Here is a 23,178-nt window from a genome sequence, read left to right as displayed (position 1 = left end):
GAACTGATGCCTGGAGAACTTAAAGGACATCGCTTTGTTGACTCGCTTTCTCTGTACCCACAGAGAAATGGAAAAGAAAGTTATGCCTGCTCCCTACTCAGAGCCCTTGGAGTGACCTCCAAGGAGGGGCCAGGTGTCACATGCTCCCAGACCCTGCTGCTTGACATTCTCCTCTGAGGGGGATGTTTGCATTTCGCAGCAAGTTCAGGGGCCTCCTCAAGGTTGCCTGGTGCAGCGAGGCTCGTCCTGAAGCCCGGGCCCCAGGGCCCTCCCCGCACACCAGCCTACCTCCAAACCAGCAGAGTCCGCCACCCTCACACACACTCAGTCTGCATTTCCTGGCCTCCCCTTTCTAAATGGGCACATTAATTACTGCCCATTTTTCTTAGTAATCATCTGGAACACTTTTTTTTTTTTTTTTCAGAGTTTTCATTTTCTCTTGGGCTACTACCGAAATAAAGCTTTGCTCAAACCCACGGGACAGAACATCAGCTATGCGAGGCCACGTAAATGGGAAAAGTTCAGGAAGACATTTACGCTAAACCCCAAGAAACAAAGTGTTGATTAGGGACTTATTTTTGTGAGCGATTAAAATATGAATCATTAAAATAGGACGGTATTTCAGGCTCTGTATCCTCATCTCGTCAGCGACAGCATCACCATGACTACTGGGTCTGAATTAGATGAGCTCCAGAGCCTTTCCCAGCCACACGCAGTTGTGTGTTATCGCTCTCCCTTAAACACACAACGTTCTCAAGTTTGGTTCAGAACACCTATGCGGCTCCTTGTCCGTGTCAATGAAAGGAAAGACCCAGTGACATAAGGTCTTCAGTTCTTAAGGGCTTTTTGCTCTGTTTGGTCACAGTCATAAATAGTGGCAGTAAAAGTGTTAGTTGTTCACTTGTGTCCAACTCTTCTTGACCCCTGTAGCCCACCAGGCTCCTCTGTCCATGGGATTCTCCAGGCAAGAATACTGGAGTGGGTTACCATTCCCCAATAGTGGCAGTAAGTTATATTAATATAACGACCACAATTCAAAGATAGAGAAAGAAACAAAAGCGAAACCCAAGGGCATCTCAGGAATCACTTAGGACGGGCTGTCGAGGAGCTTTATTTGGTACAGATAGAAAAGGTGCAGAAGTTTGCAGAAACAAAGAAATTCATTTGGAGTGTTTCTCAGGTTCAGACTGAGTTGAAGGGGAAAAAAAAAAAAATTTAGCCATAGCCCAAAATATGCAGTTAAATTAAGTTGTTAATTAAAGTATCTGTTAAAAATGGCTAAAATTAGAGACAAAAAGCCCATTGTTTGGTACAATTGTTGACTGCGTATCTGTGTGTGGAAGGGCGTAGGGGGACAGTCAGAAAAGCCTGTGGTATTTTTAAGATTAATCACCCACGTCGAAGGGGTGTTGAGGCACCCACCTGCGTTTTTGAACTTGGAGCTAAGTCAAAGGGGAGGGACAACACCAGGACAGCTTTACAGCTTTTCTTTCTTTTTTTTTTTTTTTTTGCTAAGTAACTACTCGGTGGACACTTCAAATACAAAATATATCAGCACAGAAGGCCCCCAGTTCAAACCAGCCCCTCCCATCCTCTGCGAGAGGCTGACATCCAAAGATGGTTTTCAGAGATGGTGGAACCTGGGAGCAATGGCTGTGTGTATTTTTAGAAGGAAGCGTAAGTTTTAGCTTCCCAGAATATCCTAGTTCATTATAGGGTATCTTTAATATTAATAGTTATCACCTCTGATTGGACTTGTAATTTTTTTTTCCCATATTTATTCTTTTCCTGCCTGGGATTGGGGTGGATTAGAAAAAGGCACTTTTTTTCTTTTCCCCTGTTGGGAAGATTTCTATGAAGAATCTATAAGTTGTCATTGAAACATTAAAACTTTTCATCCTTAATGACTTTATCTTCTTTGAATAATCTGAAATGCAAATAGATACAAAAAGGATTTTTTTAAATAAAAGGAATAGCAGTAAGTTGGGACAAGTTAAGTTTCCAATAAAGTCTGGTACATCCCTATAATAGGCTGTTATATTGCAGTTACTAAAGCAGCTGAATGATGTGAAGGGAAAAAGATACTCAACTATGATAAGCTTGATTCTAATTCTGTAACTATATCATATACTGTTATTGTTGTTCAGTCGCTCAGTTGTGTCCAACTCTTTGCAACCCCATGAACTGCAGCACACCAGGCTTCCCCATCCTTCACCATCTCCTGGAATTTGCTCAAACTGAAACTCATGTCCACTGAATCAGTGATGCCATCCAGCCATCTCATCCTGTCACCCCCTTCTCCTCCTGCCCTCAAACTTTCCCAGCATCAGGGTCTTTTCCAGTGAGTCAGTTCTTTGCATCAGGTGGCCAAAGTATTGGAGCTTCAGCTTCAGCACCAGTCCCTCCAGTGAATATTCAGGTTTGATTTCCTATAAGATTGACTGGTTTGATCTCCTTGCTATCTAAGGGACTCTCAAGAGTCTTCTCTAGCACCATAGTTTGAAAGCATCAATTTGGCAAAAACATACGTATATAGTATTAACAGGGTTCTTGTTTCTTAGGAATAGGATTATAGATGACTTTTGTTTTCCTTCTCCCTTCCTATTCCTTTTTTGTATATGATTTTCATAATCAAAAAAGTTTTTTAAAAGTCCCACATGGCTCTGACCTTCTGGGTGTTAGTGCCACCTCCTATCCCCTGTAAGCTCCCCGTGGACAGACCTACCTTCCTCAACATTGTGTCTTTAAGACAGTGCCAGGCACAGTCAGAGCTCAGCAAATAGTTGTTGAACAGAACACTCCCATTTCCCTGTTTCTCTCTCCTTTTTCTCTCCAGGTGATGTGCTCTATGAACTCCTTCAGCATATTCTGAAGCAGAGGAAACCTCGGATTCTTTTCTCACCGTTCTTCCACCCCGGAAACTCGATACACACACAGCAGGAAGTCATCCTTCACCAGAACCATGAAGAAGGTACCCGGGAGGTGTCTCTCTCGTCCGAGATGTAGCCCAACCCCAGAGCTTCCGCTGTCTCTCTGTTCTTATTCACGTGATTCATTTTTCATCTGACCAGCGTTTATTGAGTACTGATTGTGTTTGAGACCCTAGGGGAAATGCCAAGGTGAATAAGATCTCTCTTTGGTTCTCTGCTACTCCCAGTCTCGGGGAGGAGATGAGATAGATACGCATGTCAATAACAAAGAATAGCTGTAATAGGCGCCATAAAGAGACAGTGGGAGGGGAGATGACAGCCAGCGCAGGCATCAGGTTCAGCATCACGAAGGAGGTGGCCTGCAGGACTCCTCGAAGGTCTGATAAGCAGGGCTGAAGTGGGGGAACGTTCCAGGAAGACCCAAGATGGAGTTAGCAATCTCTAACTGGAATTGAGAGCAACAGAATGGAGAGCAATCATGTGACTGGGGTTGCAGAGCTTATCTTTCTTTTCCCCCTACCTTTGATGAAGAAAGGTTTCAAACAGACCCCAAATAGGGAGCATAAACTAACTAGAGCCCTGTGAGCCATCCCCCTGTCTCAACAGTGATCCACATTTCGCTGCTGTAGAACCAGTCCAAGGAGGTAAGATTAGAAGCAGGACGTGGAGGACTTTGATTTCTGGGCTGCGGAGCAAAGTAATGGGGAGTCATTGAAGATTTTGAGCAGAGGGTCACATATGCTGGTGGAAGAAAAGAGACCCAAACCCTATGAACTCGATAGGGGTCCGGGGAGGTCTCGTCCTCGTGCTCCGGAGGCGGCGTCTTGCCGTGTGTTCAGTGGGAGGACTTAGTTCAGACGTTCCAGGCAATGCTCTGCTCTGGCCAGTTACATGGTTCTTATCAAATTACTGGTAGAAAACAGAACAAAAGACCAGAATTGAATTGTGGCCCCAGACAGAGTTCCACAGCAGGTGTTTGGGGACAGAAATAGTGTGTAAAAAATCTTCCTCTGCTCCCTGTTCTGTTGAACTGCAATGTATCAGGCCTCCTGGGAGCATTTCCTCCACATCTTTCTGCCTGAATTGGGAACCAAAGTAATTCTTTTAAATGTATCCTTCGGATCAGATTATGAGGGGCCTAAAACCCTGTGTTTTTTGTTTGTTTGTTTTTCTAGAGGCATTTCCTTAAACTGATGGAGCATCCCCCAGAGCAGCACTATTTTTGTTTCATTGTTGGCAAATTAAAAAATGAGAAGTTATGTGTTTTCTTAATTAACACTTCACAAAACAGAGCCTGGCTCCAGGCGACCTGACCGGCATCTCTTTCGTGTGCCAGGCATTTCACAGCGGGTCCCCTCGCCTCCATGATGGAGAATAAACCTGTGCTTCTTGCAGGCTCCCTGCCTGTGCCTCTCAGCCTGTCTTCCCCCAGCGTTAGTTACCTTTGCTGAATTTAGCTGCTGCCTATCAGTCCCAGTTTGGTTTCTCTGCTGTTTTACCGTTCCTGCCCTATACATTTGCATAGTAGCCAATAGCTGCTCCAGAGAACAAGAGGTGAGTTTACCGAAGCTTGATATTAGGGCAAAAAGCAGAGTATGTAGGCTGCGTCTTCAAATACAACATGTGTGTGATGGCTTGTTGGGGGTGGTGCGTGCGTGCTAAGTCACTTCAGTTGTGACCAGTTCTTTGCAACCCCATGGACTATAGCCCACCAGGCTCCTCTCTCCGTGGGGATTCTCCAGGCAAGAATACTGGAGTGGGTTGCCATTCCCTTCTCCAGAGGATCTTCCCAACCCAGGGATCAAACCCTCGTCTCTTATGCCTCCTGCATTGCAGGCAGGTTCTTTACCATTAGTGCCACCTGGGAAATCCAGTTGGGGGTGGGGTTGTCTTTTATTTGTTTTCTCTTTGTCCTTTTGGCTGTTTTCTCTCTCTTTTTCTCATTATTTATAAAACAGAAAACTCCTATTTGGAATTTCTCTTCCCCTTTGTACCCTCAGCTGTGATTGGTGGCCAATAGCCTCACCTCATGACAACTCCCTCCTCCCCTCGGCCTGACCTGGCTCCTGAGCAGGTGTGTTTGCTGTTCTCATTGGCAGGAGCCACTCAGTAGGGAACGCCAGCCCCTCTCCGAGCCCATCTCCCACCAAGAAAATACAAATGCACTACCAAAAATGCCCTAGTGAGCTACGCCCTCAAGTGCTGTGCTGTTGGCAGTAGTGAGCTCAGTAGGTAGAGGGATGGAGCTAAGGAGGCCAAGGTCAAGGGCTGATCAATCGCCCTGTGAACCAGATAGCTCTGCTTGAGACCTGCCCTTAAAAGTAGCCCCTTCTCAGAGACAGTTCCTTCAAGCTGTTGGCCAGGAATCGTGATCATGCTACCTGCCCTGCTCCTCCACCTGCTCTCACATAAGCAGGTGGACACACAGAAAGGAGCACAGGTCTCTGTCAGATGGGATCACTTGAGAAGAGCTGTACCAGGCACAAGGTGATATGAGGAGCCTGCCAGCCCCCAGAACTCCAGATGTGTAGGTGGACTTGGTGACAAAAAGAGACCAACTAGAGAGGTGAATGGCTGTGTACAGAGTCCCTACCTACAACCACCTTTCCGTTCTTTTCCATCAAAAAAAATATATATCCAGCTTGACATGAGTTGGCCCTAGGATCAATACTGTTATATCATGAATGAAAGAAAAACTTAGTTGCTCAGTCATGTCTGACTCATTGCAACCCCATGGACTGTAGCCCCCCAGGCTCCTCTGTCCAAAGAATTCTCCAGGCAAGACCACTGGAGTGGATTGCCATTCCCTTCTCCAGGGGATCTTCCCAAACCAGGCATCGAACCTGGGTCTCCCATATTGCAGGCAGACACTTGGCCATTTGAGCCACCAGGGAAAACTGGTAACATATTAATATGGGCGTGCGTTAACATACAGAAAGATCTGATCTTGGGCGGAGAAAATTTGTAAAGTGAAATTATAAGCATCCAATATTACATCCCTAATTGTTTGTGTTACATAATTGGGGTTACAGAACAATGTAAAAGTGTGTTGCTGTTGACTTGACACAGAGCTGAGAATGAAAGAGCAGGACACTCCAGAGAGAATCAGCTCAGCCCCTCAGCAGGCTGGCACCGTGAAGCATGCAGAGACATGGAAACACAAAGCTTCATTCACTCCTCCACCCCACCTCCCCCAGTGTCTTCACCTCATCACTGCCATCGACTTGACCAGCTCAGACATTCATGATTTCACAGCGGGCATTTATATCACAGGACAAGCATATCTTGTTTATCCCAGCGACAGTTCCTTGCAGATACCCCAAGTGAGTACATTACACTGCAGTCTCGCCTTCTGTACTAGCATCCGCGTGGCAGTGCCAAGCCAGGAGCTCACTGTTAGCTCAGAGGCTCTGATGGGAGAGAAAGGTGACCTATGAATTCAGATCTTTCATTTTGTAAACATTCATTATCTTTGCGATGTACACTGTTATACAACTGTGTTATAACTTGGGCCTAAGCAGTACTCAAATTACCACCTTCGTCTAGAAGAACCAGCCTTCTTCTCTTCCCCTTACTTAGTTACTGAGCTTCCCTGGTGGCTCAGATGGTAAAGAATCTGCCTGCAGTGTGGGAGACCCAGGTTCGATCCCTGGGTTGGAAAGATCCCCTGGAGAAGGGAATGACTCCAGTGTTCTTGCCTGGAGAATCCCATAGACAGAGGAGCCTGGTGGGCTACAATTCATGGGGGTCACAATGAGTTAGGCATGACTGAGAGACTAACATTTTCACTCTTACATAGTTATGGAAAGGCTGGGGAAGGCACTATTATATAACTAAGATAACTATATAACTTTTCATCTGTACCCAGACACTTAACCCAGTGAAATGGGACTCTAGACACATAGTCAGCTTAGAAATAATGTTTCAAAGAATGGGACCTGGCCATCAGGAAACCGGGTTCTAATCCTCTCTTCTGCTGTGACAGTCCTAAGGGCTCAGTTTCTCATTTCTGTCTCCCTTAGTCACCCCAGTTACAAGACAGGAAATTCAACCAAATGGTCTCAGATCTTAGAACTCTCACGTCCTAAGGACTGAGTCTCCCTGGGTGATACGAAGATGAATAAGACACATTCTGTACCTTCAGAGTCATGAGCGACTAAAATCCAGAAAAACACAACAATGTCCTGTCTGGTGATGCTCAAAAGTGCTGAGCATCAATTCTCGTTTATCTCATCTTATCAAGAACTTTTGATAATAATACCCCTCTTAGTAATCAAACCAAGAGTAGCGTCACTCACTTGCTTCATGATGAAAACCTCATTTTAAATAGATTGCTTTTCTTTGGTTGGTGACACATTTTATCTGCTTGAGATGAGTTAGGTGTTTAGATAGCTATTGGGGCTTCCCTGGTGGCTCAGAGAAAAAGAACCTGCCTACCAATGCAGGAGATGTGAGTTCAATCCCTCGGTTGGGAAGATCCCTTGGAGAAGGCAATGGCAACCCACTCCAGTATTCTTGCCTGGAGAATCCCGTAGACAGAGGAGCCTGCCAGGCTACAGTCTATGGGATCCCAAGAGTGGGACACAACTGAGCGACTAAACAACAGATAGCTATGCAGGCCAGAGACTACATATTTCACCAAAACCAGGAGGCACAACATCTCTAGAAATTTCAGACCCACAAATGGTCACGGTGGTGGTGGTTTAGTTGCTAAGTTGTGTCCAGCTCTTGGGACATCATGGACTGTAGCCCAAAAGGCTCCTCTGACCCTAGGATTTTCCAAGCAAAAATACTGGAGTGGGTTGCCATTTCCTTCTCCAAGGGATCTTCCCAATCCAGGGATCAAACCTGGTTCTCCTGCACTGCAGGCAGATTCTTTACCAACTAAGCTACCAGGTCCAACTCTGTGCAACCCCATAGACGGCAGCCCACCACGCTCCCCCGTCCCTGGGATTCTCCAGGCAAGAACAGTGGAGTGGGTTGCCATTTCCTTCTCCAGTGCATGAAAATGAAAAGTAAAAGTGAAGTTGCTCAGTCGTATCCGAACAGCAACCCCATGGACTGCCACCTACCAGGCTCCTCCATCCATGGGATTTTCCAGGCAAGAGTACTGGAGTGGGTTGCCATTGCTTTCTCCAGGGAAGCCCCTACAAATGCTTATAAAACACATTTATTTTGTTACACACAGTTACGATTAACTTCTTTTGATACTTTGGGTTCTGGAAGCAGTGAATTTGGGCTCCGATAGAATATTTAAGGAGATAAGCTTTATCCCAAAATATACATTGGATTGCCACTGGTCCTTTGGTATTAGAACTGCTTGAATGAGTGATTCCCTAAAAGCTCACTGAGCAATTAAAATATGCTTCTGATCCGGTCTGGCCTCTGAATGAGATCAGCTCTGCAGAGCCACCCGTGTTGGACTGGACGTGCACAAGCTTCCAGGGAGGAAAAATAGGACCTGTGTTTCTCAAATATTCCCATCTCACTACCTCTTCAGGCGACCCTCCTATAATGTCAACCCTTTAGTCCCACCCTCTCCTGTGCTCCCATCTGAGAGACTGGGAGGTGATTTTTCATCACTGGAATTTGAAACTGTTCGCACCTGCTGTGCCGTCACTGCTTTCTGTAGCAGTCAACACGGTTCTAAGGTGGAAATTCTGCTCCGGGGCAGCTCCTTGCCACCAGGTGAATATGGAAACTGGAAGTGCGGAGGGGAAATTCCAGGTGTCAGTGCCCTGTCATTCTCAGTTCTTCCAGCTAGCCCATGGTCATGGCCCAGATCATAAAGAGAAACCATTCCTTTGTGTAGGGTGGGGAGGGTGACTTGTATTCTGAGATAGACCAGAGAAATTTTATTTACATGCTTGTTTTACTGAAGAAAATATTATCCCACTTCCTCCCCCTGACCTCACCCATCAAATCCAGCTGCCCAAAGACTGCTTTGGAGGAAGGAATTCTTCTACAATTTTAATGAGATAATTAAAGGAGATGAGGTGTATGAATCTACTTCCTAATCCCAAAATAACAGTTAACATTTATTGGGTTCTCATTGTATGCCAGGCCCTTTCAAGCATGTAAGCTTTTCCATGTTTAAATCATTTAATCCTCACAACCACCCTATGAAGAGGGTAATATTATTTCCACTTTATAGATAAGACAGTTGAGGCTACCAGTAATAAAGTAGCCTGCCTCCAAATCACATAGCTGCTGCTAAATCACTTCAGTCGTGTCTGACTCTGTGCGACCCCATAGACAGCAGCCCACCAGGCTCCCCCGTCCCTGGGATTCTCCAGGCAAGATCACTGGAGTGGGTTGCCATTTCCTTCTCCAATGCATGAAAGTGACGTTGCTCAGTCATGTCTGACTCTTAGCGACCCCGTGGACTGCAGCCTACCAGGCTCCTCTGTCCAAGGGATTTTCCAGGCAAGAGTACTGGAGTGGGGTGCCATTGCCTTCTCCGAATCACATAGCTACCAAGTGGCAAAGCTAGACTTAACGCCAGGCCCACTTGGCTCCAGCACCTGTGTTCATTTCACAGCAACATCAATGAGCTGACCAGAATAATGTTTTTATCAGTTTTTTTGTGTTTGCAAGTACCCTGAAAATAGGACAAATGATTAAACAATAAGTAGAAAAATTATGGAGATTAGGATACCAAGACAGATTCTCTGAATGGGGTACAAAAGACTGGCAGGTCCCAGCACTCCTGCTTATAATGTTCCTGTTTCATAATATAGATCTTCTCAGACTTAGATTGGGGGTACAGCCTGAGAAATGCATCTTTAAACTGAAAATATCCTAAGGTGAAAATGCATTTACTACTCCTAGCCTGTCAAACAGCATAGCCTATCTTAAACATGCTGGGAACACTTACATTAGCCTGTAGTTGGGAAAAATCATCTAATGCAAAGTCTGTCTGATAAGAAAGTGTTGAGACGTCCCTGGTGTCCCAGTGGTTAGGAGTCTGTTCTTCCAATGCAGAGACCATGGCTTCAATCTCTGCTCAGGGAACTAAGATCACACGTGCCATGCAGTGCAGCCAAAAGGTTTAATGATGATAATAAAGTGTCGACTGTCTTATGTAATTTATTGAACACTGTACTGCAAGTGAAAAACAAAATGGTCATCTGGGTACAGGGTGGTGTCAGTTGTTTACCCTCGTGATCATGAGGCTGACTGAGAGCTATTCTCACTGCTGCCACCCAGCACCACAGGAGTTTTCTCCTGTATATCACTAGCCCCGGAAAAAGACTGAAATTCAAAATTTTGAAGTGTCATTTCTACCTAATGCATATCACTGTCCTAGCAACGTAAAGTTAAAAAATTGCTAAGTCAATCCATCATGTCTGGGACCATCTATACTTGAAGCTGGTATATGTAAACCAAAAAAGAGTCAGAGGTAACTTTTGAGACCCTAGTGTATGTCTTCAGTTAATGATGTTAAAACCTCATACTAAATTGGCCTGAATTAACCCATTTGGATCATTGACTGCCCCAGGATAAATGGACTTAACAGGACAAAAATCTCCCACAGACAGACAGACATAGATATATCTCTATATATATCTTTTCCAATTCTTTTCTCTTATAGGTTATCACAAAATATTGATTACAGTTCCCTATGCTATTCCGATTCCAATTTTCCTAACTGTTCCCTTTATTGCAATACCATGTACTTTGTGCAAACACCAGATTTCTGCATCCAGACATAGGAAAGGCCTGTTCCCTGCCCACACCATTATCCTAGGACTTCCTCATGGGTTAACCAGGTGCCATCTATAGCAGGACTTGTATGGGGAAGTACATTTAAAGTGCCAGCCTTAATCAAGAACACAGGCTGTTTTGAAAATAAGCGATGCCTACTCTTTGTGTACCTCACACATGATAGGTTCCCCACGAACCTTTGGAATCTTTCTATTAATCTGTCCGTCTCCTCTCACCCTCAGCTCTGACAATCACCATATTCTGCTACCCTTTCATCCCTGTGACTGTGGAGTTCAGCAGAGGTAACAAGGTCCCACCAGGACTTTCTGTTGTCCCCGGTGTCAGAGCACCCAAGCACTTTCCTCTGCACTAAGCCTCATTCCTCTCTTCCTTACCCCGCTTTCCTCTCCAGGGCCACCTCTTCCTGCTTTGCCTCTTATGTGTCATGGCCCAGGGCAGCATGACCTTTCACCCCTGGCCTGGTCCCTGATGCAGAATGAGGTTGTGATGGGACCTCGTGGAGACCCTGGGTGGTGCACAGAACTGCTTTTCATCCATTGTATCATCAGCCTCCTGCTGAGGGGGACCCATGCCCCTTCCCTGCCTCCTCTGTTCTCCAGGGGTGTGGAGGCTGTCCTTAATCCAGAGGCTAACTTGCTATATTGAGCTAAATGTTTTAGGGTCCAGAGATCCTTAATACACAGGAATAATTCTCCCTAAGTAACCAGGAAGTGTTCAGGAGACTTCCTCTTCAGTTCAGGTCAGTCACGCAGTCGTGTCTGACTCTTTGCGACCCCATGGACCGCAGCATGCCAGGCCTCTCTGTCCATCACCAACTCCCAGAGTTTACTCAAACTCATGTTCATTGAGTCAGTGATGCCATCCAACCATCTCATCCTCTGTCATCCCCTTCTCCTCCTGCCTTCAACCTTTCCCAGCATCAGAGTCTTTTCCAGTGAGTCAGCTCTTCCCATCAGGTGGCCAAAGTATTGGAGTTTCAGCTTCAACATCAGTCCCTTCTCTTACCCCTTGGGAACTGCCATCTGATTTCTTTGAGATAAGGGCTCAGAGGGCTTCCCAGGTGATGCTAGTGGTAAAGAAACTGCCTGCCAATGCAGGAGAGATAAGAGGCACAGGTTCAGTCCCTGAGTCAGGAAAATCCCCAGGAGGAGGGCATGGCAATCCACTCCAGTGTTCTTACCTGGAGAATCCCATGGACAGAGGAGCCTGGTGGGCTACAGTCCATGGGGTCGCAAAGAGTCAGACACGACTGAAGCAACTTAGCAGGCGTGCACACAAGGGAGCTAGTGGGGGACTGGGCTCACCTCCAGAGAAGGAAGTCCTCTGATGACATCATCTTGCTCTTTCCCCTCTGACCCTTGTACTACCTTACCCCCTCCCTGTAAATGGCTCACAGTATTTACCTCCAAATGGCCACTTGGCTCATCTGCAGCCTGATTGCTTGATTTCTCCATTCACTTCTTTTATGGGGCTTTCTTGAGACTGAGGGAAACTCCTCTGCATCCCCTGCAAAGAGCAGAGCCAGTGTCCAGCCAGGAGCACAGAGCCCCCTTTATGGCTGATGTGGACTTGCCCACACTGTCTGCACTGAACCACCAACAGGGGTGGCCCTTTGGAGGCCATCCCGCACACAGTGATGAAGATTAAGCCTCAGAGCCCTACACGTCCTCTGTTTTGTTTCTTTTTTAGTGTTTGGCCACACCACACAGCTTGTATGATCTTAGTTGCCTGACCAGGAATCAAACCTGAGCCCTCAGCAGTGAGAGCGCAGAGTCCTAACCACTGGACAGCCAGGGAATTCCCATGTTTAGTTTCTTTCAACCCCTTTCACCCAATGATTATAAAATTCTAGACACTTCCAGAGGATTTACTGTGTTTGACCTCAGACCTGTGTGAATCCTACACTCCAAGCTAGGGCAGTTTTCTTCTCGGGGCCTACAGGGGAATTCAGTGACCGCTGAATGAGGCAGTTGAGTGAGATGGGAACACTGAAATGGACAGGCACAGAGTCAGTGGGAAGTCTTAGCTGAACATCCTGGAAAGGCGATAGCAGGGATAGTTTCTAGGGCTGCCATGCACTGGATGGCTTGAACAACAGAAGTGCATTGCTTCAGAGTTCTAGAGGCTGGAAGTCCAAGAGCAAGGTCTCAGCAAGATGGGTTCCTTCTGAAGCTGGGGGGATATCTGTGCTGTGTCTCTCCCAGCATCTGGTGGTTTGCCAGCAATTTTTGGAGATCCTTAGCTTATGGGTCTTGCGTGGCTTACCTCCTGTGTCCCTTGACTCTTCATTCAGCACCTGTAGGCTTCTGTTGTTGTTTTCCCATGTCTGCCTTTTCCATGAGACTATGATACCCGTGAGAGCCAGGACCACATTTCCTTACTCTTCACATACTGTGCATCTGAAAGACTACCACACGTATGGTTGGCATCACCGAAAGGTCTTTGCTTCAGTTCGTATTGTAAGGACTGTGACAAAACATACCTCTCCGGTTTATGCAGCATGTGCATGTCTGTGTCCAGCCTCCCTTGTTCAGGGGGGCAGCAGTCATGTCAGAATAGGGGCCCCCTACTCCAGTATGACCTTCTCTTACCCAAATACATCTGCAATGACCCTTTTCCCAAATAAGATCTCTTTGTGGAGTACTAGGGGGGTGGTGACTTCAACACATGAATTTGGGAGTGGGGGAGCACAAATCAACTCCTAACAGAAGTGACAGAGCCTGACTATATGTATGAAATCTATTTTCAATTCCATCTCAAGACCTAGAGTCTTTAATTTTTGTGTAGGTCTTTCTATCACACATGGTTTCTGCTAATCTTCTACAAAACAGCTGGGAAATGGTGTTTTCAGGGAGAAAAAAAATCTGGATCCCAGTGTACTGAGGATGATGAGTGAGAGTTACCTGCTGGGCCTGTTGATTTGTATCTCCCTGACCAATGGCTCTTATTATCATCCATAGCCTTAGGGATAACACAACAGGGAAAGGTGATCCTGGTACGGGAGACATAAACTTGACCTTAGCCTCTGCTCTACCCTGGAAATTTCCTAGTCAAAAACCAAGAGTTTAACCAAAGGCAGTTTTGCTTTGTTTTTAAGTTCTACTAGTTATTCATTACATAATGTGAATAAGTGGGAAGTGTTAGTCACTCAGTCACATCAGACTCTTTGGGACCGCATGGACTGTCCATGCAGTTCTCCAGGCAAGAATGCCGGAGTGGGTAGGCTTTTCCTTCTCCAGAGGGTCTTCTCAACGCAGGGATCAAACCTGGGTTTCCTGCATTGCAGGCAGATTCTTTACCATCTGAGCCACCAAGGAAGCCCAGTGTGATTAAGTGGGGTTGAATTTTGATGAATTTTAAGTAGAGAAACTTTACTAATAAATAAAAGGAAAGAGGATGAGAAAAGAAATCAAACTTCTTTTTGTGACCATCACATTTAAGGTCCCACCTTATTGGGGGCTTTTTGGTAGTGAGAAGAAGGGGTTATTTGTGTCTAGAAGAGGTCTACAAGGAGAAAGGTTTGGGGTCAGAAAGTACTTTCCACCAGAAGGAGGTCCCCTACCAGTCCCAGCTACATTCCCTGCCCCACTGCACCCCACCCCCTTTCTAAATCCCAAGTGACCAATTGTATGTGGCCTTTCCTCTCTCTTCCTTGTACGTTTCCCTACTATATCAAGACCTTCAGACCAAGGGCAATGTGGATAATTTCCCAGTTTTCCAGCTGGGCAGTTCACCAAGAACAAACCCAGACATCAAGGCCAGACCAAAAAAACATCTTCTTGTTTTAGACAGAAGACTCCTACATCTAGGGGATTTAATGCACCCACTGTCCGCTGAGTGCATTTCCTGTGTCCGGAGCTTCTCTGCCTGGCGGCTCTGGTCTCATAAGTTTCCATACCCTGCTGCCAACTTATAATAACAGAGGCAGCAGGGTAGCAACATCAGAGCCCTCTCCATACGTGGGCGCGTGCTTTTTGCAAACTGAAACAAAGCTTGGAAGGGCTCATTGCAGACCTTTCAGCCTTGACAGTGGTTGTGCCCAGACCACCAGGAGCCTGGAATTAAATACCCTCTGTTCCAGTTCTCCACAGTTAATGTTATCAACTTCATCAAGTACTTCCTCTTTCAGTGGTGTCTGCAGAGAAATAAATAAATCAAGCCCATCCAAGTCCTGTTTCTGCCCAGATCCTGAGTCAAAAGTAACATCAGAGATGGATAAGCCAGAGCACTGTCTCTCTCCCTCATTGTTCCCAAAATCTGGGCAGGAACAGAGAGTGAAATCTCTCCAGGACATTACATCAGTTCCTCTTTTACCCTTGGCATGAAAAGTTCTTCCTCTCATAGTCCTCCCAGACTTCCTAAGGCTTGCCCCAAGTGCACACCCTTCCACTGAGCCTTGACGCCTAGGACATCAAAGAAAACCTGCAGGTAACCAGGCTGCTGGCCAAAGCCTGTGTCCGTTTTGAAATTTGTAAGACAGGAAATGGATTCAGGAAATAGGATTTCTCAGTACATGGTCTTCATCATCCTTAAGTATTTTTAAACCTTAATAAGCTTTTAAGGAAAGGGAGACATTCTATAAATGGCATTTAGAATAAAATATATGAAACTTCAAAATGCAACTGCCTTAAATATTGCTTACAATGATGATATTCTGTGACGTGGACAAAAGAGAAATTCATTTTTGTGGATGCAGGATTAAGATCCATATTAGCTATGGAAAGAAAAATTTGCCTCGTCCCCAGATGATTGCAGATCATTTCTGTCATACTAATAATTTCAGCCATTAAAGTTAACTCCTGGGCTAATCAGTGTCCTGCAAGCTTTTGTCTGCATTGAAATTAAAGTGAGGAAGTTAGGACTTGTCATCCCAACCTATACCCTTGCAAGGTTGATTAAGCACTTTAATTCCTTTATAAAATCATAACCACTGAGCCATCATATCACCTGAAAACTAATAGTTCCTCAGTATCATCAGCTATTTTCTTAATGTCACATTTTCCAGCTATTGCATAAATGTTTTTACAGTTGGTTTGAATCACAAGCTAAGCAAGGATCTGCTTTTTCATTGCAAAAAGTTGACGTGTTTCTTAAGTCTCTTTCAATCTATAGGTCTCCATCCATATCTTTTCTTAATATTTAATTTTTTATTATTTATGTATTTGGCAGTGCTGGGTCTTAGCTGAGGCATGCACACTCTTTAGTTGTGGCATATGGTTCCCTGACCAGGGATCAAATTCAGGCCCCCTGCCTTGGGAGCATAGAGTCCTAGCTGCTGCACCACCAGGGAAGTCTGTCCTTATTTTTCTCGTGCACATGCTCGCGCACTCTCTCTCTAGGTATTTAAAAAAGAAGTTAGCCATAGTTAGTCTAACTTTCCCCCTGTGTATTTTCTCTCTGGTTGCTTTCACAATTTTCTGTTTATTTTTGGTTTTCAGCAGTTTGTGTGCCTGGATGTGGCTTTCTTTGTATTTATCCTATTTGGAATTTTCTGAGCTTCTTGGATCTTTAAGTTTGTATATTGCTGCTGTTATTAACAAATTGAAGACAGTTTGGCCATTATTTCTTCTTTATTTCCCCCCCCCCTCATTCTTTGTTTTTTCTTGTTTGACAATGTTACAGTGACTGTGCAGGAAAATCATCTTATTTTCTTCAGTTCAGTTCAGTTCAGTCGCTCAGTTGTGTCCGACTCTTATTTTCTTAGATGAGCACATAAGTATTTAGGATAGGATATCAGAATTTCTGGGGCTTCCCTGGTGGCTCAGTGGTAAAGAGTCTGCCTGCCAATGCTGGAGACGTGGGTTCAATCCCTGGGTAGGGAATATCCCCTGGAGAAAGAAATGGCAATCCACTCCAGTATTCTTGCCTAGGAAAGCCCATGGACAGAGGAGCCTAGCAAGCTACAGTCCATAGAGTCGCAAGAGTCAGACACAACTTAGCAACTAAACCACCACCATCAAAATCTATAATTTGCTTTAAAATAACACAGTTTTTAAGAATGTTTTCAGTTCAGTTCAGGCACTCAGTCGTGTCCGACTCCTTGCGACCCCATGAATCGCAGCACACCAGGCCTCCCTGTCCAATGTGTTGGTGGGAGGTAAAAACCCTCCTCTGTTAAAAAAAAAAAAAAATCTCACTTTCTTGAACTTCAATTACATCTCTTTTAGACCATTTCATACTGTTCCCACAGGTCACTGAAGATCTATTTCTTTGTCTTTATTGATCTGTTTTCATATTTGCTAAACCATCTCCCATCTGCTAAGTCTGTCCATTATTTCAAATACTGTATTTTTCAGTTCAGAAACCTTTTTTGAGAGTTCCTTTTTCTCTTCGGATGATCTTCATCTGTTATCAGTCATTACCACCATTATCTTTAAGTATTTGAACTTATTTATAATAGCTATTTTAAAGTTCTTATTGGCTCCTTCCAGTATCTAGATTATCTGAGCCTCTTTCTATTGCTTGCCTTCCTTCTTGAATATGGGTCATATTTTTATGTTTCTTTACATGTCTAGAAAATCTTTGGTGGATACTTAATATTATAAATAACATGTTATAGAGATGCTGGATTATGTTATATTCCCCTGAAGAGTGTTGATTTTCCTGCTACCAGTTAAATAACTGGCTGATCACTTTGATTTTGTGGAGGCTAGATCTTATAATTGGCTAGGGAACATCTATTCCGGTTTTACCTTTAGTCCTCAGGCAGATCCCTTTTTCCTAGAGCACTAGTCCTTACTCCAAAGGTACGACCGTTCTGGGGTATAGCCTGAGGTGTTTTCAGAGTCTTCTTGATAGATCTCCAACTCTGAACTCTGCCTCTAGTACTGCGACCAGCAGCTGAGATTTCTGCTCATGTCTTTAAACCATACAGCTGTTGCCTTTCATTGAGCTCCTTGGAGTTTCCCCTGCACATTGCTGTTTAGGAGCACATGTTAAGGATTTGGGAGAATTTTATGTGCCCGTTGGTGGCTGAGGCTCCCTTCTTTATTGAAATTTTCTCAGGTTTTTGGTTTTCGCCCCCTCTCCCTTCTGGTAGCTTCATACTCTATCCCTGGCATCTCAAGCAACTTTCTGTTCTTTTTCTAGCTGCCCCAGACTACATAGACTGGAGAGGTCACTCTGGGTGAAAAAGTGAAAGTCACTGAGTCATGTCTGATTCTTTGCAACCCCATAGACTGTAGCCCACCAGGCTCCTCTGTCCATGGAATTCTCCAGGCGAGAATACTGCTGAGTGGGTAGCTATTCCCTTCTCCAGGGGATCTTCCCAACCCAGGGATCAAACCCAGGTCTCCCATATTGCAGGCAGATTCTTTACTGTCTGGGTGAAAGCTGTATAAAGTTGGATCTCACTCTGGACAGTTCCTTTCTTGCAAGACTAAAATCCCCTCAATAACTTTTTTTTGGCCGCACCTCAAAGCATGTGGGATCTTAGTTCCCTGACCAGGGATTGAATCTATACCCCCTGCATTGGAAGCACAGAGTCTTAACCACTGAACCACCAAGGAAGTCCCTCAATAACTTTTATAAATACGTTTTATCCAGACACACAGGAAAGTTAGTCTGCTACAAGTCACTCTGCCATTATTGAAACTGGAATCCTCTTTATGAGGAGAAAAATGAGAGCATACCATAGAACTTCACCTTACGTTACTTATCTAGCCATAGCGCCTGGAGACTGGTCCTTAGCACAATATCAAGGTACTCCTTATTCCATTTTATAGCTGTGTATCCTTCACCATTTAGAGAGAGACTCTGATGTGTTAAACCAGTCTTCTGTCGGTAGCTATTCCAATGATTGTGTGCATGCTTAGTCATGTCCAATTCTTTGTGACTTTATGGACTGTAGCCTGCCAGGCTTCTCTGCCCATGGGATTCTCCAGGGAAGAATATTGGAGTGGGTTGCCATTTCCTCCTCCAAGGGATCTTCCTGACCTAGGGATCAAACCTGCATTTCTGGCATCTCCTGCGTTGCAGGCTGAAGCACCACTGAACCACCTGGGAAGCCAATCGAATGGCTAAGCACTTTTAAATTCATAGCAGCATGTTATATAGTGATTATAAAGTAAGCCCCTTGCTTTCAGACAGATGACCACGAACAGCATTCCTTTTGTTCACCATCTCATGATTGATGGGATCTAGCAGAGTCCCCATTTTCCTGTTATCCCCGTGTTAAACTTTAAGAAATGACCGCCTTCGACTCTTGTGTGCTAACCCTATCAGATTCCCAGGTCCTCTTTATATGTTCTTCATATAGATACTGACGTCATGGTGAAAGGAGATTACTTTGTCTTGCTTTACTTAGAACCATGGACAAGTCTTTGACCAGAACAAGGACCTGCAGGTATACGCATGCTTTTGGTGAAACAGCTCTGGGAATAGATGTGGCCAGAGAAACCTCACTGAGATGAGTGGGGGACTCTGGAGAAAGCTCCGTGTCTGTAGGCAGATTTCTGCACTTCTGACCCTGTTAAGAACAGGGCCTCCTAAAGCTCTATGTTTGCTGGTCCCTCCCTCATCCCAGCCCATGGAGCTACTTCTGCTACTGAGCTGTGTACACTCCTGATGTTGTCTTTGCTCAAACGTCTCCAGCTGGAGCGTTCAGGTGGGATAGGATGGAGGCATTTATTGTCAGGGGTCCACTCTTCCTCCTTCACTCTACCTGTCTGACCATTTGTAGGGACTGTGCATTCAGAAACAACATGATTCTAAATGTTCTTTAAAGTGCGAGACTGTCATTGTAAATCAGGCCCACTGTGCCTGCTCAGAGCAGGGTTTGATACAACTCCCCCCACCTGACCCCACACCACCCTCTGCTGCCCCCAGTTTCTACATAGCAAAGAGGTAGATGCTCTAGTGGGCATATAAGGCTATAGAATCTGACTAGAGTTTATCTGGGTGACTTTGGGCAAGTTGCTTAACTTTTTATTTAAGAATATTTGTTTATTTGACTGTGTCAGTCTTAGTTGGGGCACACAAGATCTTTATCGCATCATGTGGGATCTTTTGCCATGGGCGCTCGGACTCTCAGCTTGTGGTCCATGGGCTATAGATCGTGCGGGCTTAGTTGCCTGGGGATATGTGGAATCATAGTTCCCTGACAGGGATTGAATCTTTCTCCCCTTCATTGCAAGGCAGATTCTTAACCACTGGACTGCCAGGGAGGTCCCTGCTTACCTTCTTTATGCCTCCATTTTTCTCTCCTGTTATAAACAGGAGTAACGGCAGCATCTTCTACTTGTGTCAAAGGATTAGTGGCTTCAGTTGTGTCCAATGCGTTGTGACTCCGTGGACTGTAGGCCCCCAGGCTCCCCTGACCATGGAATTCTCCAGGAAAGAATACTGGAGTGGGTTGCCATTCCATTCTGTAGGGAATCTTCCTGACCCAGGGGTCAAACCTGAGGTCTCTTGCATTGCAGGCAGATTCTTTACCATCTGAGTCACCAGGGTGTGTTGTAAATTTTAAACAATATAATCCAATCCATAGAATATACAGTAATTGCTTTATTATTTTCATCATCTTTATCATTAATAGCAACAACTCCTGGAAGCAGAGAATATGAAAATTGGGTTATGAAAATGTAAGTCGGTGAAAGCCTCTCGAGAGAGACCCTCAAGGGCCCTGAAAAACCACACCAAAGAGTCAAGTAACAAAAAGATAAAGAATGAATAAAGAATGAGTGTGTGGCTTCCTTGTGTTTATAAGCCACGAATAGGTGATAATTGGAATACTGGCAGAAATTCTTCGCTTCTCCAGGGGCAGGGAAAGAATTTCAAGTATGTGCAATTTAATTTTTTTTAAGCAGGGAAAAAGACCCCACATCTGGGGGGAAAGGGTCTTCCCTCACCTGCATGTGCTCCATGCTTGTCACCTTTACAACTGTTGTGGGGTTCCCTCCCCTGAGCATCCATCGGGGTCTCTGACTGTCCTTCCCTCTGCCCCACAGATAACGGTGTCCAGAGGACCTCGAGGCCGTCGGCCGAGAACGTACACCAGAACCCTCCCACCATTGAACTGTTGCACCGTTCCAGGTCGCCCATCACAACAAACCACCGGCCTTCTCCCGACCCCGAGCAGCGGCCCCTACGGTCCCCCCTGGACAACATGATCCGCCGCCTCTCCCCAGCCGAGAGGGCCCAGGGACCGAGGCTCCACCAGGAGAACAACCACCAGGAGCCCTACCCGCTGTCAGTGTCTCCCATGGAGAACAACCACTGCCCACCGTCATCCGAGCCCCACCCGAGGCCCTCCAGCCCCCGGCAGGAGGGCACGCGGGTCATCCAGCTGATGCCCAGCCCGATCATGCACCCTCTGATCCTGAACCCCCGACACTCCGTGGATTTCAAGCAGCCACGGCTCTCCGAGGACGGGCTGCACCGGGAAGGGAAGCCCATCAACCTCTCGCATCGGGAGGACCTGGCCTACATGAACCACATCATGGTCTCCGTCTCACCACCCGAGGAGCACGCTGTGCCCATCGGGAGGATAGCAGGTGGGTGAGCCCCCCGCCCTCCCAATTAGGTGCCCTCCAGAGGCTCTGGAAGGCCAGGGGGAGGGAGGAGGCTTTGATAGCTGGTGGGTGAGCCCCCCGCCCTCCCGGGAGCCCCCACGCAGTCCCAATTAGCTGCCCTCCAGAGGCTCTGGGAGGCAGGGGATGGAGGCTTTGCCGGCAGGAGACGAAATTCCCTAAATGGGCTAGTTAATGAGGCGCTGGGCTGCTGGAGTTAATGAGCCTCAGAAATGTGAAGAAACAAATGTCCTCCGACCAGCTTACAAGGAGAGTCACATTAGGATTGTGGCTAAGCGAAAACATTTAAAATCAAAGGTTTATGAGCATGTTAATGGCTCTGTCCTGGAGTTTCCAGTGGCTAATTAATGAGCAGGCACAGCACAGAGGACCTCTGTCTCAGATTCAGGCCTGGATTTCCATCCTCTGGGCAGTAACTCCATGTAGCCTTCACCTTGGGAAGAGGCAGAAGAGAAAAGTAGGATTAGGGTGTTGTTCGGTCATTTGCACAGAGGAAGCCACGCCCGAATTCTTTTCCTTTGATGATGACAAGCCCAAATTTGTTTCCCTGAGATGAGAAACCAGTGAAAAAAATCACCATGTTGTATTTTTGCTCATGTGGAGAAGGAAATGACAACCCACTCCAGTGTTTTTGCCTGGAGAATCTCAGGGACAGGGGAGCCTGGTGGGCTGCTGTCTCTGGGGTCGCACAGAGTCGGACACGACTGAAGCGACTTAGCAGCAGCAGCAGCAGCCCATAATTTACATGAAGTCATTCTCCAGAAGCTTTTATAATCCTCTCACCTCTTGGCAAAGTTAGGGCTTTTCCTAGAGCTTCTCTCTGGTCACGAGACACTTTTTGAGCACTTACTGTGTGCAGATAAACTCATTAGGACGTAGAGGACACAGAGCTGATTAAACACAATTACTTCCTTGGGGATTTAAAATTTACTAGGAGAGAGAAGTGTGAAAACCACTAAGGTATAAGACAAAAGGAGATAAGCCCTCTGCCCCGTTCAGTCGAAGCACAAGCATTTATTGAGTACCTATTGTGTGGTGTGGATGCAATGCAGAGAAAAAAGTTTTTAATATTTTATTTATTTGACTGTGCTGGATCTTAGCTGTGGAATGCAAACTCTTAGTTGTGGCATGTGGGATCTAGTTCCCCCACCAGGGATGGAACCCAGCCCCCCCCTGCATTGGGAGTGTGGAATCTTAGCCACTGGACCACCAGAAAAGTCCCAGTAAGAAGCATTTTGACTGGAGGAATTGAGGAAGGAAGATAGCTCAAAGTTGAAAGTGGTTATGGGTCCAGTAACGGGAAGACTGGCTTCCCTGGTGGCTCAGTGGTAAAGAATCTGCCTGACAATGCTGGAGACACAGGAGACATGGGTTTGATCCCTAGGTCAGGAAGATTCCCCTGGAGGAGAAAATGGCAACCCACTCCAGTATTCTTGCATGGGAAATCCCATGGATAGAGGAGCCTGGTGGGCTACAGTCCAGGGGGTCGCAAAGAGTCAGACACAACTTAGCAACTAAAGAACAGTGCAAGAGAGACATGGAGGCAGAAGAGAGGTCACACTGTCCAGGGAAACGTGAGACATTCTCCTTCCTCCTTGAGCTGATGCTGCAGGACTGAGATCCAGCTGAATCACAGGATGAAGCAAGGCTCACAACATCATGATAACACAGGTCCTAAGGCTACTTCACCTCTGTCTTGACTTGCTGTCTCTTTTTTGTTGAAGTCATTTGTTTCTAAATTTTTCTCTGGCCCCAAGGGCACCTCTGATAGCACCTCAATTTTACCACTAAATAAGTTACATCAGGAATGTTGAATCAAGAAAATCAAAGAGCTATGACTTACATGTTTCAAAAAGAAAAAAAAAAAAAAACAAAACTATGAAAAGTGAAATGGTCTATGCTTAGAATGTGATTCAAAAGCATCCCACAGGGCTGGGAGTGAGGAATGCATAGTTGTGGTGGTTCATTCGCTAAGTCATGTCCAACTCTGC

The 23,178-nt window shown here is 45.7% G+C and overlaps 1 protein-coding gene across 7 annotated transcripts in view; it reads left to right on the top strand.

The window, feature by feature from the left end:
• Positions 1–23,178, top strand: part of ETV6 (ETS variant transcription factor 6) — a 289,292-nt gene that overhangs the window by 244,520 nt on the left and 21,594 nt on the right. For all 7 annotated transcript variants that reach the window (XM_042247522.2, XM_060413417.1, XM_060413416.1 and 4 more), the window contains 2 exons: positions 2,837–2,971; positions 20,606–21,151. In XM_042247522.2, the coding sequence (XP_042103456.1) occupies positions 2,837–2,971; positions 20,606–21,151 (681 nt within the window). The remainder of the gene's footprint in view (positions 1–2,836; positions 2,972–20,605; positions 21,152–23,178) is intronic.

The sequence above is a fragment of the Ovis aries genome, chromosome 3 (genome assembly GCF_016772045.2).
Source record: "Ovis aries strain OAR_USU_Benz2616 breed Rambouillet chromosome 3, ARS-UI_Ramb_v3.0, whole genome shotgun sequence".
Classification (NCBI taxonomy): domain Eukaryota; kingdom Metazoa; phylum Chordata; class Mammalia; order Artiodactyla; family Bovidae; genus Ovis; species Ovis aries.
Note: the sequence above shows the minus strand (reverse complement) of the source record. Positions and strands in the feature narration are given on the sequence as shown.